The 12,686-nt window shown below is 33.2% G+C and overlaps 4 protein-coding genes across 4 annotated transcripts; 2 read left to right on the top strand and 2 right to left on the bottom strand.

The window, feature by feature from the left end:
* The first annotated feature begins 2,804 nt into the window (after positions 1 to 2,804).
* Positions 2,805 to 5,009, top strand: LOC105678203 (uncharacterized). Its single transcript, XM_012377343.2, has 5 exons — positions 2,805 to 3,151; positions 3,557 to 3,749; positions 3,941 to 4,015; positions 4,101 to 4,214; positions 4,312 to 5,009. The coding sequence occupies exons 1-5, from the start codon at positions 3,027 to 3,029 to the stop codon at positions 4,786 to 4,788; spliced, it is 984 nt and encodes a 327-aa protein (XP_012232766.1). The 5' UTR covers positions 2,805 to 3,026; the 3' UTR covers positions 4,789 to 5,009.
* Positions 4,893 to 6,898, bottom strand: LOC105678202 (ribosomal L1 domain-containing protein CG13096). Its single transcript, XM_012377342.2, has 4 exons — positions 6,748 to 6,898; positions 6,199 to 6,593; positions 5,288 to 5,853; positions 4,893 to 5,194 (listed from the first exon to the last, which is right to left on the bottom strand). Exons 2-4 carry the CDS (start codon positions 6,456 to 6,458, stop codon positions 5,013 to 5,015), a joined length of 1,008 nt encoding a protein of 335 aa, XP_012232765.1. The 5' UTR covers positions 6,459 to 6,593; positions 6,748 to 6,898; the 3' UTR covers positions 4,893 to 5,012.
* A 399-nt stretch (positions 6,899 to 7,297) lies between these two features.
* LOC105678186 (ankyrin repeat domain-containing protein 40-like) lies at positions 7,298 to 9,361 on the bottom strand. The gene is made up of 3 exons (XM_012377313.2): positions 9,076 to 9,361; positions 8,636 to 8,808; positions 7,298 to 8,356 (listed from the first exon to the last, which is right to left on the bottom strand). Exons 1-3 carry the CDS (start codon positions 9,216 to 9,218, stop codon positions 8,010 to 8,012), a joined length of 663 nt encoding a protein of 220 aa, XP_012232736.1. The 5' UTR covers positions 9,219 to 9,361; the 3' UTR covers positions 7,298 to 8,009.
* A 320-nt stretch (positions 9,362 to 9,681) lies between these two features.
* LOC105678184 (UV excision repair protein RAD23 homolog A) lies at positions 9,682 to 12,619 on the top strand. The gene is made up of 6 exons (XM_012377311.2): positions 9,682 to 9,963; positions 10,048 to 10,120; positions 10,381 to 10,546; positions 10,755 to 10,928; positions 11,004 to 11,335; positions 11,454 to 12,619. Exons 1-6 carry the CDS (start codon positions 9,721 to 9,723, stop codon positions 11,741 to 11,743), a joined length of 1,278 nt encoding a protein of 425 aa, XP_012232734.1. The 5' UTR covers positions 9,682 to 9,720; the 3' UTR covers positions 11,744 to 12,619.
* Positions 12,620 to 12,686: the final 67 nt, after the last annotated feature.

Consider the following 12,686-nt stretch of genomic DNA (forward strand, 5'->3'; position numbering starts at 1 on the left):
ACTTATAGCGTTTTCGATTATACAGGATTTGAACGACCCAGGGTTGGTTAATGACGTCATTGCAACCTCTCCACCAATGAAAGACTTGCATTTATAGTAAAATAGTGATTGATCAACCCTGGGTCGTTCAAATCCTGTATAATCGAAAACGCTATTATATTCGCTCTTTTCGTCAGACACAATCTATGTGTGACGAAGAGAGCGAATATAATAGCGTTTTCGATTATACAGGATTTGAACGACCCAGGGTTGATCAATCACTATTTTACTATAAATGCAAGTCTTTCATTGGTGGAGAGGTTGCAATGACGTCATTAACCAACCCTGGGTCGTTCAAATCCTGTATAATCGAAAACGCTATAAGTCCGTGCTTAATGGCCGGTTTATGCTTCGGTCTTAATCTTAATCTTAAGGGCGGTATTCATAGTCCGTTCTTATATTCAAGATCGTCTTAAGAACGAACTTATATTCGCTCTCTTCGTCAGACACAATCTATGTGTGACGAAGAGAGCGAATATAAGTCCGTGCTTAAGACGATTTTAAATATAAGAACGGACTATGAATACCGCCCTAAGAGTTGATAACGTAGGGCGGTATTCATAGTCCGTTCTTATATTTAAAATCGTCTTAAGCACGGACTTATATTCGCTTTCTTCGTCACACATAGATTGTGTCTGACGAAGAGAGCGAATATAAGTTCGTTCTTAAGACGATCTTGAATATAAAAACGGACTATGAATACCGCCCGTAGAATGCCATAAGGGCGTTTATACTTCCCTAGTCTTAATCTTATAGCGTTTTCGATTATACAGGATTTGAACGACCCAGGGTTGGTTAATGACGTCATTGCAACCTCTCCACCAATGAAAGACTTGCATTTATAGTAAAATAGTGATTGATCAACCCTGGGTCGTTCAAATCCTGTATAATCGAAAACGCTATTATATTCGCTCTTTTCGTCAGACACAATCTATGTGTGACGAAGAGAGCGAATATAATAGCGTTTTCGATTATACAGGATTTGAACGACCCAGGGTTGATCAATCACTATTTTACTATAAATGCAAGTCTTTCATTGGTGGAGAGGTTGCAATGACGTCATTAACCAACCCTGGGTCGTTCAAATCCTGTATAATCGAAAACGCTATAAGTCCGTGCTTAATGGCCGGTTTATGCTTCGGTCTTAATCTTAATCTTAAGGGCGGTATTCATAGTCCGTTCTTATATTCAAGATCGTCTTAAGAACGAACTTATATTCGCTCTCTTCGTCAGACACAATCTATGTGTGACGAAGAGAGCGAATATAAGTCCGTGCTTAAGACGATTTTAAATATAAGAACGGACTATGAATACCGCCCTAAGAGTTGATAACGTAGGGCGGTATTCATAGTCCGTTCTTATATTTAAAATCGTCTTAAGCACGGACTTATATTCGCTTTCTTCGTCACACATAGATTGTGTCTGACGAAGAGAGCGAATATAAGTTCGTTCTTAAGACGATCTTGAATATAAAAACGGACTATGAATACCGCCCGTAGAATGCCATAAGGGCGTTTATACTTCCCTAGTCTTAATCTTATAGCGTTTTCGATTATACAGGATTTGAACGACCCAGGGTTGGTTAATGACGTCATTGCAACCTCTCCACCAATGAAAGACTTGCATTTATAGTAAAATAGTGATTGATCAACCCTGGGTCGTTCAAATCCTGTATAATCGAAAACGCTATTAGTCTTAACTTAATCTTAAGGACTCGTTTATGCTTCCCTGGAAATTCGGACTACGCATTTGCAAATGTAACAAAACCTAACCACTAATTTATTTTTATAATTTGGATTTTTTTTATTCCAAACAACATCGAATTGTTGGACACATTCAATTAAATCAGCATCACTCATTTTCGTATTTTACAAGAATCGAAAACCATTATTTCGCGCGGTTTCGTGCTGCGTCGGACGACAGACTTACCTCATTGGCCCGGCCTTAGGACATTAGGGACTAAAGTTAAAAGATGGGATCTTTCCAAGATTAATGGCTGGTTTATGCTTCGGTCTTAATCTTAATCTTATAGCGTTTTCGATTATACAGGATTTGAACGACCCAGGGTTGATCAATCACTATTTTACTATAAATGCAAGTCTTTCATTGGTGGAGAGGTTGCAATGACGTCATTAACCAACCCTGGGTCGTTCAAATCCTGTATAATCGAAAACGCTATAAGACTAATAGCGTTTTCGATTATACAGGATTTGAACGACCCAGGGTTGGTTAATGACGTCATTGCAACCTCTCCACCAATGAAAGACTTGCATTTATAGTAAAATAGTGATTGATCAACCCTGGGTCGTTCAAATCCTGTATAATCGAAAACGCTATAAGATTAAGATTAAGACCGAAGCATAAACCAGCCATAAGACAATCTTAAATATAAGAACGGACTATGAATACCGACCATAGTCCGTTCTTATATTTAAAATCGTCTTAAGCACGGACTTATAGCGTTTTCGATTATACAGGATTTGAACGACCCAGGGTTGGTTAATGACGTCATTGCAACCTCTCCACCAATGAAAGACTTGCATTTATAGTAAAATAGTGATTGATCAACCCTGGGTCGTTCAAATCCTGTATAATCGAAAACGCTATTATATTCGCTCTCTTCGTCACACAAATAGCGTTTTCGAATAAACGGGGTTTGAACGATCTAGGTTTGATCAATCACTATTTTACTATAAATGCAAGTCTTTCATTGGTGGAGAGGTTGCAATGACGTCATTAACCAATCTTGGGTCGTTCAAATCCTGTATAATCGAAAACGCTATAAGTTCGTGCTTAAGACGATCTTGAATATAAGAACGGACTATGAATACCGCCCATAGAGTTCAGTGGGTGTTATTACGAGTGTATGTGCAAAATCCGTGTGCCAGTGATATTAGGATAAAGTTAAGTTCTAAAAGTGTGATCGTAATCGATTCAAATTGGTTAAATCAAAGGGTTAAACAAGTTGAAACAAGTGTATATGTAATATGTCGGAAGATAATAAAAATACGCGGAGAAAAACTGGATACGTACAATGTAGCGTTAAGTCGTGTAAAAATGTGCAAAAAAATGGAAAGCCTCGGTTGTTTCGTTTCCCTAAAGATAAGGAAAGGTATGTAGTAGTATTTTTATTAATTTATAGCAACAATAGCTAAGAAGTGTACTTGGTTTACAATAAACTTTGTCACACACATCTTTTCTCACTTGTCTCTCCTTGCTTTTAATTTTTATATAAATATTCCTTATATGTGCTAAATAATTTTTATAATTTTTTTTTTATCACAGCCTGTATGTTACATCTTTTTTTACATTTTTTTACCATTAATTTCTCTCCTTTTTTCCCTTTCTTTAAACGTCTTTAATTTAATTTTGAGTTTTTATCCCTTATTTATCGTTTTTCTTTTTCCTTCATTGAAAGATGTGTTACGTATTAGATGATTAAGTTTTTGTATGAAATATAACAATAATTTATAACTTTTCTATTATTTATTTTATATTGAACATTTATAAATTACAGAGCTAAAGAGTGGGCAGAGGCTTGCGACCGTTTGGATCTTGTATTAAAAGCTGAAAAACTATATTGGAGTAATCGAGTATGCAGTGATCATTTTACGGAAAAAATGTTTTCAAACACAACGAAAAGTAGATTATTGGTAATTGCCAAACCAGTATTAAAACTCAGTCGTAACGAGGAAAACATTAATATGGATGTAAGTATCATTTTCAAGTAACATTTTTATTGAATTAAATAAAAAGTAACAAAAAAATGTTGTTATTCAATATTTATAAAGACAATTTTTTAGAAAATACAAAGCTTATTAACGAGTAATTTAAATTATACTGCAAAAATTTATTAGAAAATATTTCAAATTTAATTATCACAATTCTATTTATTTTTCAGAATCGAGTAATCTGGCCGACAGATAATTTACATAGCCCATTAGAGACTGTGCTTTTTGATCATGATTATACAAAGGTAACATTATTTTTTCTCTTTATCTCTGTAATAATACATTGGTCGAATCGAATGTGTTATTGTCATTATGTGTCTAACTTTGTAGAGGTATAATAAGCCAAGTGAATCAAGAATGACTCTAAGTGGACAATTGGCACAATCAGAAACATCATTGAAAACATCAGAAATTGAAACTAAATTAAACGTTTCAGAACCACAGGTACTTTTTAGTGAATGTCAAAGAAAATATTTCTTCTAAAGAGAAAATTTCAATGTGTTTATCTGGAAAACAAATTTTAACAAAATATTATTTTTAGGATGTCTCGCAACACAGTACAACTTTATGCTCTACAACAGCTGTGAAATCTTCATCTACAAACAGGATTGTTTGTCAAAAACCGATCACTTTTATCGACATCGGTGGAAAAAGCTATATTTATCAGCAAATGCCATCTAAATTACCGTCTATATCTCTATCGCAAAAAAGCAAACTCAATCTATCAGTTTTAGACAACTTTGGACATCAAAAAGCAGAAAAAAAATTAACCGTTGATAAACAAGTGCAAACGCCACTAGCACTGTCTTTCTATGTTTCTCAAAAAGCTAAATTACAGAGCGCTTTAAAAAAATTGGAAAAAGAAAATAAAGTTTTGAAAAAATGTCTTAAGGAATCGAAAAATGATGAGAATATCGATACATTTTTTAAATATTGTGATCATTTTTTATCGGCAGATACAGCAACTTTTGTCAAGCGACAAGCTTTGCTTCGTCGAAAAAAAGTACATAATAAATGATATTCAAATAAATTTAAACAATTTTGTTTTACTCTTTATTTTATAAATCTAAAATTATATCAAATTATATCGACAAACAATGTTTTCATAAAAACTGCTATCAATCAATTTATCATACTCAATGTATTTGATTTAATTACATTTAAAGTGTGTAAAGTGAGCGACAAATATTGTGTTATGTATATATAAAATTACAATAAAAACTCACTTTATGAAAGTAATTTTTAATTTACACTTTTCTGTTTTTTCTGCTTTTCGTGCAATTTGAGGAGAACTTCACCGCCAGGTTTAACAATGATTGTGTTTTTACTCAGGAACGTAGACAGCTCATCTTCTACATTCTGATAAGCTTTCGGTCTTTTTGGCTGTACCACAACTGTAGATGGATCAACGTCATTTTTCTTACCTACAATTTATAAATTTATATAAATTTACAAAATATACAGTAACACTTTTACATCACTGATACATTGAATAATTTTCTGTTTCAGTAACTTACTTAAACTAATATAAAAAGGTAATGCTGCACTTTTCGCAGTTTTCAATCGAAGAGCTCGTATGTTTGGCCAACCACCAGGATAGTTTTCAGACAAATTTTTACAGACAGCCAATATATTTTTCAAGATTTTTTTTTCACTCATAGAGGTGTTTCCTATTTGGATCAAATGTGTGTCACCATTAGAATGAAGATGCATGCTAGTTTTTCTCAATGCATGATCAATCTCGCGCTTCAAGTCTTTGCTATCTATTCTAACAGAAGTTGGCAACTTCCGTTTTTTGAAAAATTGCTTTCCTAACAGATGACATATATGGCCGGCAATGCGGCCATCGACAAGAAAGTGATCATAACTAGCTATGAGCCTTCTCTTCAATTCAAATTGATCATACTCGGTTCTCACACGATTCATCGGTATTATCTCATTCACTCGAGTACATTTGTGCTCGTCCAATAAATTTCTATAATGCTCTGTTGTTGGTTCGTAATCCTTTTTTTTCCCTTTTTGCAAGTCGCAAACAAACAGAGCCACTTCATCTTTGGGAGCGACTATTGAATACGGCAATAATCTATAAACAGTAAAACGAGAATACTAAAATCTCATCAGAAATACTGCAATATTTTTGTACATATAAAGTATTATCATTATGAATTTTATAATCACAATAATATGAATCTCATAAGGATCCATTGGCAATTACAAGGTATAATCATGTAAAATTTTAATTATAAAAAAACTAAAAATTTACTAAGATTAATTTAAATAAAACAAAACATCAAAAATTCTTATGACTATTTCTCAAAATTAGAGATTTTCTTATATGCATATGTAGCTTTATTTCTCATTCCAAAAGTAGAGAAAATTAAACAATCAAATTAGCACATAAAAAAATCCATTATATACGTCTACTTACATCCTCATTTGTCTGTTAGGTGTTTTTGGGACTCTCATACAGGTCACTTGAATAAATATGGGTTGCACTTCATCATCGGCAAGAAGTAGATTTTTTTCTTTTAACTCTTTTTGAGTTATCTGAGAAACTGCAGATATGCACTGCAAAATGTGTTCTTTCGACAAGTTTTTTAAATTGAAGTTTTTGGATGAATCTTCTACATTGGGTTCCGTTAATTTTCGCTTTCGCGAAATTTTCAAATCTGAATTTTTTTGCGTCATCCCTGTTGTCTTTATTTTAATGGATATATCTGTATCGATACACGATAGTACTTTTTTTCTCTTTCCACTGTCCTTTTTCTTCCTTAATTATTGTGTGTGTCACCACGCGATACTTCATAGATTCACTATATTCGTCTAAAAATAAAGCCAGTACATTTTTATTTCTTTGTAGAAATTTTTTAGGAAGCAGTATTTTGTTCAGGATAATTAACTTATGTAATTAAAGTAATACATTCAATATTACGATCGTTATTATAAAATATTTTTGTTAAAAGATTGACCATCTCACCATAACCACTACGGATCACGTGCAAGAATACTGAAATGTGGTTAACAGGAACATACAGGAAATAGATGGTGCAAGTAGTGTGGCGAGTGTGGCCAGATTTGAAACGCAAGAAGCAAGCAGCATGAAGGGGATATCGCAAGCCACCTAAGATAAACAGAATAAGCAACGCCCCTTAAACTCTTTCTCTCTCGGCACAGAATCATTTTTAGTCAAGATTTATTTCTTTTTTCATTAAAATAAAGACAATAGGGGATGATGCAAAATAATTCAGATTCGAAAATTTTACGAAAGCGAAAATTACTAGATCCTGATGTAGATTCATCCAAAAACTTATTAATTTATTATTTTCTGTATATTTTGTAAATTTATATAAATTTTAGGTAAGAAAAATAATTTTGATCCATTTGTAGTTGTGATACAACCGAAAAGACCGAAAGTTTATCAGGATGTAGAAGATAAGCTGTCTACATTCGTGTCTAAAAACACAATCACCATTATACCTGACGGTGAAGTTATTCTCAAAATGCATAAAAAATAGAAAATTAAGACATAGAATTATCTCGTTATTTTTATTTTAAATCTAGTAAAAAAACAATTACAAAAATGCTATTTCTAAATTTGTAATATGTGTATTTTATAAATAAAATATATATATATTACGGTTGAACATCCATATTGCGAAGGCTAATATTAAACGTGTAGAATAAAAAACGAATAACAATTAATAACAATTAATAAAGATAATAAATAATTACAAGCCTTCTCTTCAATTCAAATTGATCACATTCAGTTTTCACACGAGAACATTTGTGCTTGTTCAACAAGTTTTTGTAATGTTCTACTGTTGGTTCATAATCTTTCTTTTCTTTTTCCTTTCTGCAAGTCGCAAACAAAGCAACTTCATCTTTGGGAGCAACTATTGAATATGACATTAATTATTAATAATAATTATTAAGATAATTTTGAGTATCAGAAAACTGTAAATTATCGACGACATAGAATTACCTCGTTGTTTTTATCTTAAACACTTTATTCTATATCTGTTATGTCACATTATCAAATGTGAATTGTGAGAGAGCTGCACAAGAGATCTTTATTTGACATCATCCGCTTCACAATGTAGATATTCAACTGTGACTTAAGCAACATTAAATATTATATTTCTATTGTACCGTATATTTGACCAATATTGCAACTTGAGTAATGTGTTAATTTGTAAATATTTAAAACTAAGAGGAAGGATCTCTTCCTGATGCGAGTGGTCAGTACAAAATGGTCTGATCTTTTTTGGATATACTTTGATATCCGTTAGCCGGCAACGGCGGTAGACTGTTGGCAGTACCATTGATATTCTGCATGCTTTTATACATATTTGTCGTGTCTGTGATTATTTCAATCTCTTGGAAGTTCTGAAGTCTCTGAATGTCTTTGTCTTTTCTCAGTCTGGTGTTAGGCAATTTTCGTAGCTTCTGAATTTGCTGTGGCTTGAGATCTAGCTCCATGCAACATAGGTATAATAGAGCCCGGTATGTCAGGTCGGTCCGTGACAATTCCACTTCCACAAAATCCGGATCTGCTGCATTAGCGATCCGAATTTTCAATACCAATTCTAGAAATATCCATATATGTTTTATTATGCATACTGCATTATAATGGTAATCACTTGACTGTCATGTGTTACAATTTTCTAATTGTTTTCATAAAAAAATGTCAATCATATTATAGATTAATTCTTGCAAATGCCGTAACTATATACATATGTTCAATGATGATAATGATACTAAAATGTACATTTTACAATGACACTTAACACCTTATTAATACTTTATCACATTTGATTTAAGTGACTGTCAAGTGATTAAAGGAATTGTATTAATTTGTATCAAACCATCTGAAGATGATGTGATGCTTGTATCAAGAAGATGCAGAATTTGTTGGTTGATGCACAGAGATACCGGAGTTTCGCCTGTCTCAGATCGCAGATTTTTATCAGCACCATTCTTCAAGAGTAAGGCGGCAACATCCAAGTATCCTTTTTTACATGCCCAATGTAGAGCGGTCCTTAAAAAGCACAAATAAATGAAGATTGAACGAAATATTAAATATATATCGAGATACTTAAATTTATTTTATATATTGGTATTATTAAAATGTAATTTTTCATATAGAGAAAATAAAATGTAAGTTATTGCTTTTAATAAATATTTCAAACAAAAAAGTTTTATACAATACAGCGTCAAAGATCAAATATTGTGAAAAGTAAATTTGCGAATTTGTATTTTTATGGAGATATCAAAACTGAGGTGACGGATAATGACAAATAACTACCATCCGTTGTCAGGTTGTCGTGCGTTAACGTCAATGCCCATGTCCACGAGGTCTTGTAAAACGTCCGTGTTGCCATTTCGAGCTGCTTCTCTCATACGCTCTTCGAGCACTTTTCTCATATCGTAAGAATCTATTGACACCATGATGTATCACATCTTTCTAACATTAAATTCGAATGAGACGATAACTCACAAATTGACAAAGCGAAAAAATTGTGACAGATCTCGACGCGCCGTTTCGAATGAATTGTAAAGTCGATATTACACTTTGCGTCACATCTTCACATCTAAAGTTTGTTCCATATCTAAATATTGTGCATCATGCGTATTGGTTAAAAAATTATTGTAATCACACTTTGTAATATTTTTATTTATAAATCGTTCAGGCATGCCGTCGAAAATTTGAAATCAAAATTGGCATTTTAAATTTTCTTATTAAGCATCGGATGTATGTGTATGTATGAATACGGATGCAGTGTGAATCTTGCATTATATATTTCATTAGAATAAACCTTTAGATTCTTTAAAAGTGCTGGGAATATCCTGTCGTATAGCCAATTAGAACGTCCAACAGGCTGACGCGTACTACAATGTCGGTCTAAAAGGAACAGTAGTTGGTAGTCGTTGCTGGCTCTTCCATCATCATATGTTTTCCGCACACTGTCACAGGTTATACATACATACGCTTGCGAGCTGTTTAAGGCAGTGCCGACTCATCACCGAAAAAATCTCTACCAAAACACCGTTTTATTCTTATCGAGAAAGACTTTCGGCGTTAATTTTGCAATTGCTTGACGCACAGCGAACTTATTACTTCGGCAATATGATTATAACTCTGAAAAATTTACAGCAACAAACGTTTACGATAGAGATCGACTCGTCGCAAACTGTAAGTAAAATTGGTCGAGATTAGCGAGAAAATTGACTTTTTAGAATTGTTGACGGAGTAAATATATACTTTTATTATTATTAGGTCAAAGATCTGAAAGAGAAGATTGAAACGCAAAAAGGCTTCCCTGTCGAACATCAAAAATTGATTTACGCTGGTAAGTAATGTAACTAAATAACCTAATTCATCCGGAACATTATCCGAAATCGCCCGGCGTCTTCGTAATACAGCAAAGTTCATTTTGTATTATAATTATTAATTATTGTGTAGTGTGCATATGTTAACATGTGTTTTTCCTCTAGTTAAAAGAATGATTTTGCAAAAATGCTCTTAGGTTATGTTTCTGGTTTGGACGTGTGGAAAAAAAAAATTAAAGTTTTTAATCTTAAGATTCTGATAATGTACGAACACTTACAGGGAAGATATTAGCAGATGAGCAGCCCTTAACAGAATATAATATTGATGAGAAGAAGTTTATAGTTGTTATGGTAACAAAGCCTAAAGCCAGTACTACGTTTGCTACTCCCAAGACAAATGAAGAGCAGCGTGTGGAAAGTGATAAGAAAGAAGAATCGACTTCTAGGTAATTTAAATATTGTACTACTTTGCATGTAAAGCACAGTGAATATACTGTATGTCATGAATGTCATGAAATTTATATTTTACCGATTATTAATTGTTATAATGTGCAACAGATACAGAGGATAAATATCGAATGTTAAGAATATAAACTGTTTTTTCAGATTGTGTAAAAAATTTGTGTATGTGATATATTTTTATTTTTGTTATAGCTCAGCGACCACGCAATCTCCTAGTTTGAATCCTAATGTTCAAGATACATCACAAGCAGCTAGTAATGTGCAAGAGCAACCCGCAGCAGCTACACCAGCGGCTGGTCAAGCAGAAAGTGCCTTGCTAATGGGAGAGGATTATAATACTATGGTAAACAACATCATGGATATGGGGTACGTATGCAAGATGACGCTTGTGCTATATAATTATTAATGATACTTATATGATATTTTTATCGTTTGTATCAGATATGAACGTGAGCAGGTCGTACAAGCGTTACGTGCGAGTTTCAACAATCCTGATAGAGCTGTAGAGTATCTTCTAACAGGTATACCAGCGCAACTCTTTGAGGATCCACCTGAAGATCCTCCGGAGGCTCAAGAACAACTTCAGGATCAGAGTCAAGATCCATTAGCTTTCTTGCGTATGCAACCTCAATTTCAACAAATGCGTCAAGTCATTCAACAAAATCCACAGTTACTGAACAATCTTCTTCAGCAAATCGGATCCACCAACCCGGCTCTTTTGCAGCTAATTTCTCAAAATCAAGAGGCGTTTGTACGCATGCTCAACGAACCTGGTTAGTTCGGCTGCTCTAAAAATTATCATACATTATAGTTGAAAAAAATATCTATTTAAATTTATATATTTAAATACCATATTATTTAAATTTATACAAAATTTGTTTCCTTGTACAGTGGAATCTACCACAGGCGCAGGGGCGCGAGTTTTGCCGACATCTGGAGGAGGTATAGCGTCCGCAGGTGCAACCGCAGCAGGAGGTGCTGTAAACGGTGGAGCTGGTACGGGAGCAGCGGCAGGCGTAGGACCCGGTTTAATTCAGATAACGCCACAGGATAGGGATGCTATCGAGAGGTTGAAGGCATTAGGTTTCCCAGAACATTTAGTCGTACAAGCGTACTTCGCCTGTGAAAAAAATGAAAATCTCGCCGCTAACTTCCTACTCTCGCAAAATCTCGACGACTGAATCACTTGATCATTTGATTTTGTCGCAATGTTTCAAGTAAAGAAAAGGACTGACAAAGAGTGGATAATTGCACATTATCATTTTGACCTTACAATAATCATCTTTACTTTGTATATAGGTATACAACAATATCTATGCTATTTTATTTGTTGTGTAGATAAAATCCTGGTGTGTTTGGTAAACGATTGGAAGACAAACCATAACATTACGTATATGCCAATTCTCTTGAGCATTGTTTCATACATATAAAAACATTTCATTTAACACATGTAACACATGTTTATAAGAGAAACAATTGTTGCTTACAACAGACGATGTTATAAAATCCATTCTCACAAGCCTACAAGTGCTACCATAAGAATTTTGTTTTTTCAACATATATGGAGCAATATAATTGTGGTTTTATATGAGAAAGCCTACTATATGTTGCAAGATACTGTGGAAAATATTCTACAGTAATTATATATCGAGGGTCGAGCATTTAAATTGCATGTTCACTCTCATGTTACAGGTATGTTTTATACATATCTAATTGTCTACATATAGGTATAATGACTATACTTTATAAATTTATTGGGCTTTCTGATATAGAAATTATGGAACATATATGCAGGCAATATATATATTTATATATATATATAATTATGTATATACGTACATACGTACATTTATATATGTATGTATGTATGTGTGTATGTGCATGAATGTGTACTTGCATATATTCGTATTTATGTATGTATGTACAGAGATTTACTTTTAAACGACAATACCATAAAATTGATTTAAGCAATACTGAAAGCTTTTTTGCATGTCGATGCAAATTGATAAACTGTAACAACTTGTCAGAAAACAAAAAAAAAAGTAGTTTGCCATATATGTATTTTTCGTTCTTAATTTATTTGATCTCAATAATTCCGATTTCAATATAAACATCAAATTATTA

Source organism: Linepithema humile, chromosome 1 (assembly GCF_040581485.1).
Source record: "Linepithema humile isolate Giens D197 chromosome 1, Lhum_UNIL_v1.0, whole genome shotgun sequence".
NCBI lineage: Eukaryota > Metazoa > Arthropoda > Insecta > Hymenoptera > Formicidae > Linepithema > Linepithema humile.

Coding starts and splice junctions, on each gene's coding strand:
- LOC105678203 (XM_012377343.2), top strand. CDS start 3,027: ATGTCGGAAGATAATAAAAATACGCGGAGAAAAACTGGATACGTACAA. Junction 3,152..3,556: donor TTCCCTAAAGATAAGGAAAG/GTATGTAGTAGT, acceptor TATAAATTACAG/AGCTAAAGAGTGGGCAGAGG. Junction 4,215..4,311: donor TAAACGTTTCAGAACCACAG/GTACTTTTTAGT, acceptor TATTATTTTTAG/GATGTCTCGCAACACAGTAC.
- LOC105678202 (XM_012377342.2), bottom strand. CDS start 6,458: ATGACGCAAAAAAATTCAGATTTGAAAATTTCGCGAAAGCGAAAATTA. Junction 5,854..6,198: donor CCTAACAGACAAATGAGGAT/GTAAGTAGACGT, acceptor TACTGTTTATAG/ATTATTGCCGTATTCAATAG. Junction 5,195..5,287: donor ACCTTTTTATATTAGTTTAA/GTAAGTTACTGA, acceptor TATAAATTGTAG/GTAAGAAAAATGACGTTGAT.
- LOC105678186 (XM_012377313.2), bottom strand. CDS start 9,218: ATGGTGTCAATAGATTCTTACGATATGAGAAAAGTGCTCGAAGAGCGT. Junction 8,809..9,075: donor CGACAACCTGACAACGGATG/GTAGTTATTTGT, acceptor GTGCTTTTTAAG/GACCGCTCTACATTGGGCAT. Junction 8,357..8,635: donor CATCACATCATCTTCAGATG/GTTTGATACAAA, acceptor GGATATTTCTAG/AATTGGTATTGAAAATTCGG.
- LOC105678184 (XM_012377311.2), top strand. CDS start 9,721: ATGTTTTCCGCACACTGTCACAGGTTATACATACATACGCTTGCGAGC. Junction 10,121..10,380: donor TCAAAAATTGATTTACGCTG/GTAAGTAATGTA, acceptor GAACACTTACAG/GGAAGATATTAGCAGATGAG. Junction 11,336..11,453: donor ACGCATGCTCAACGAACCTG/GTTAGTTCGGCT, acceptor TTCCTTGTACAG/TGGAATCTACCACAGGCGCA.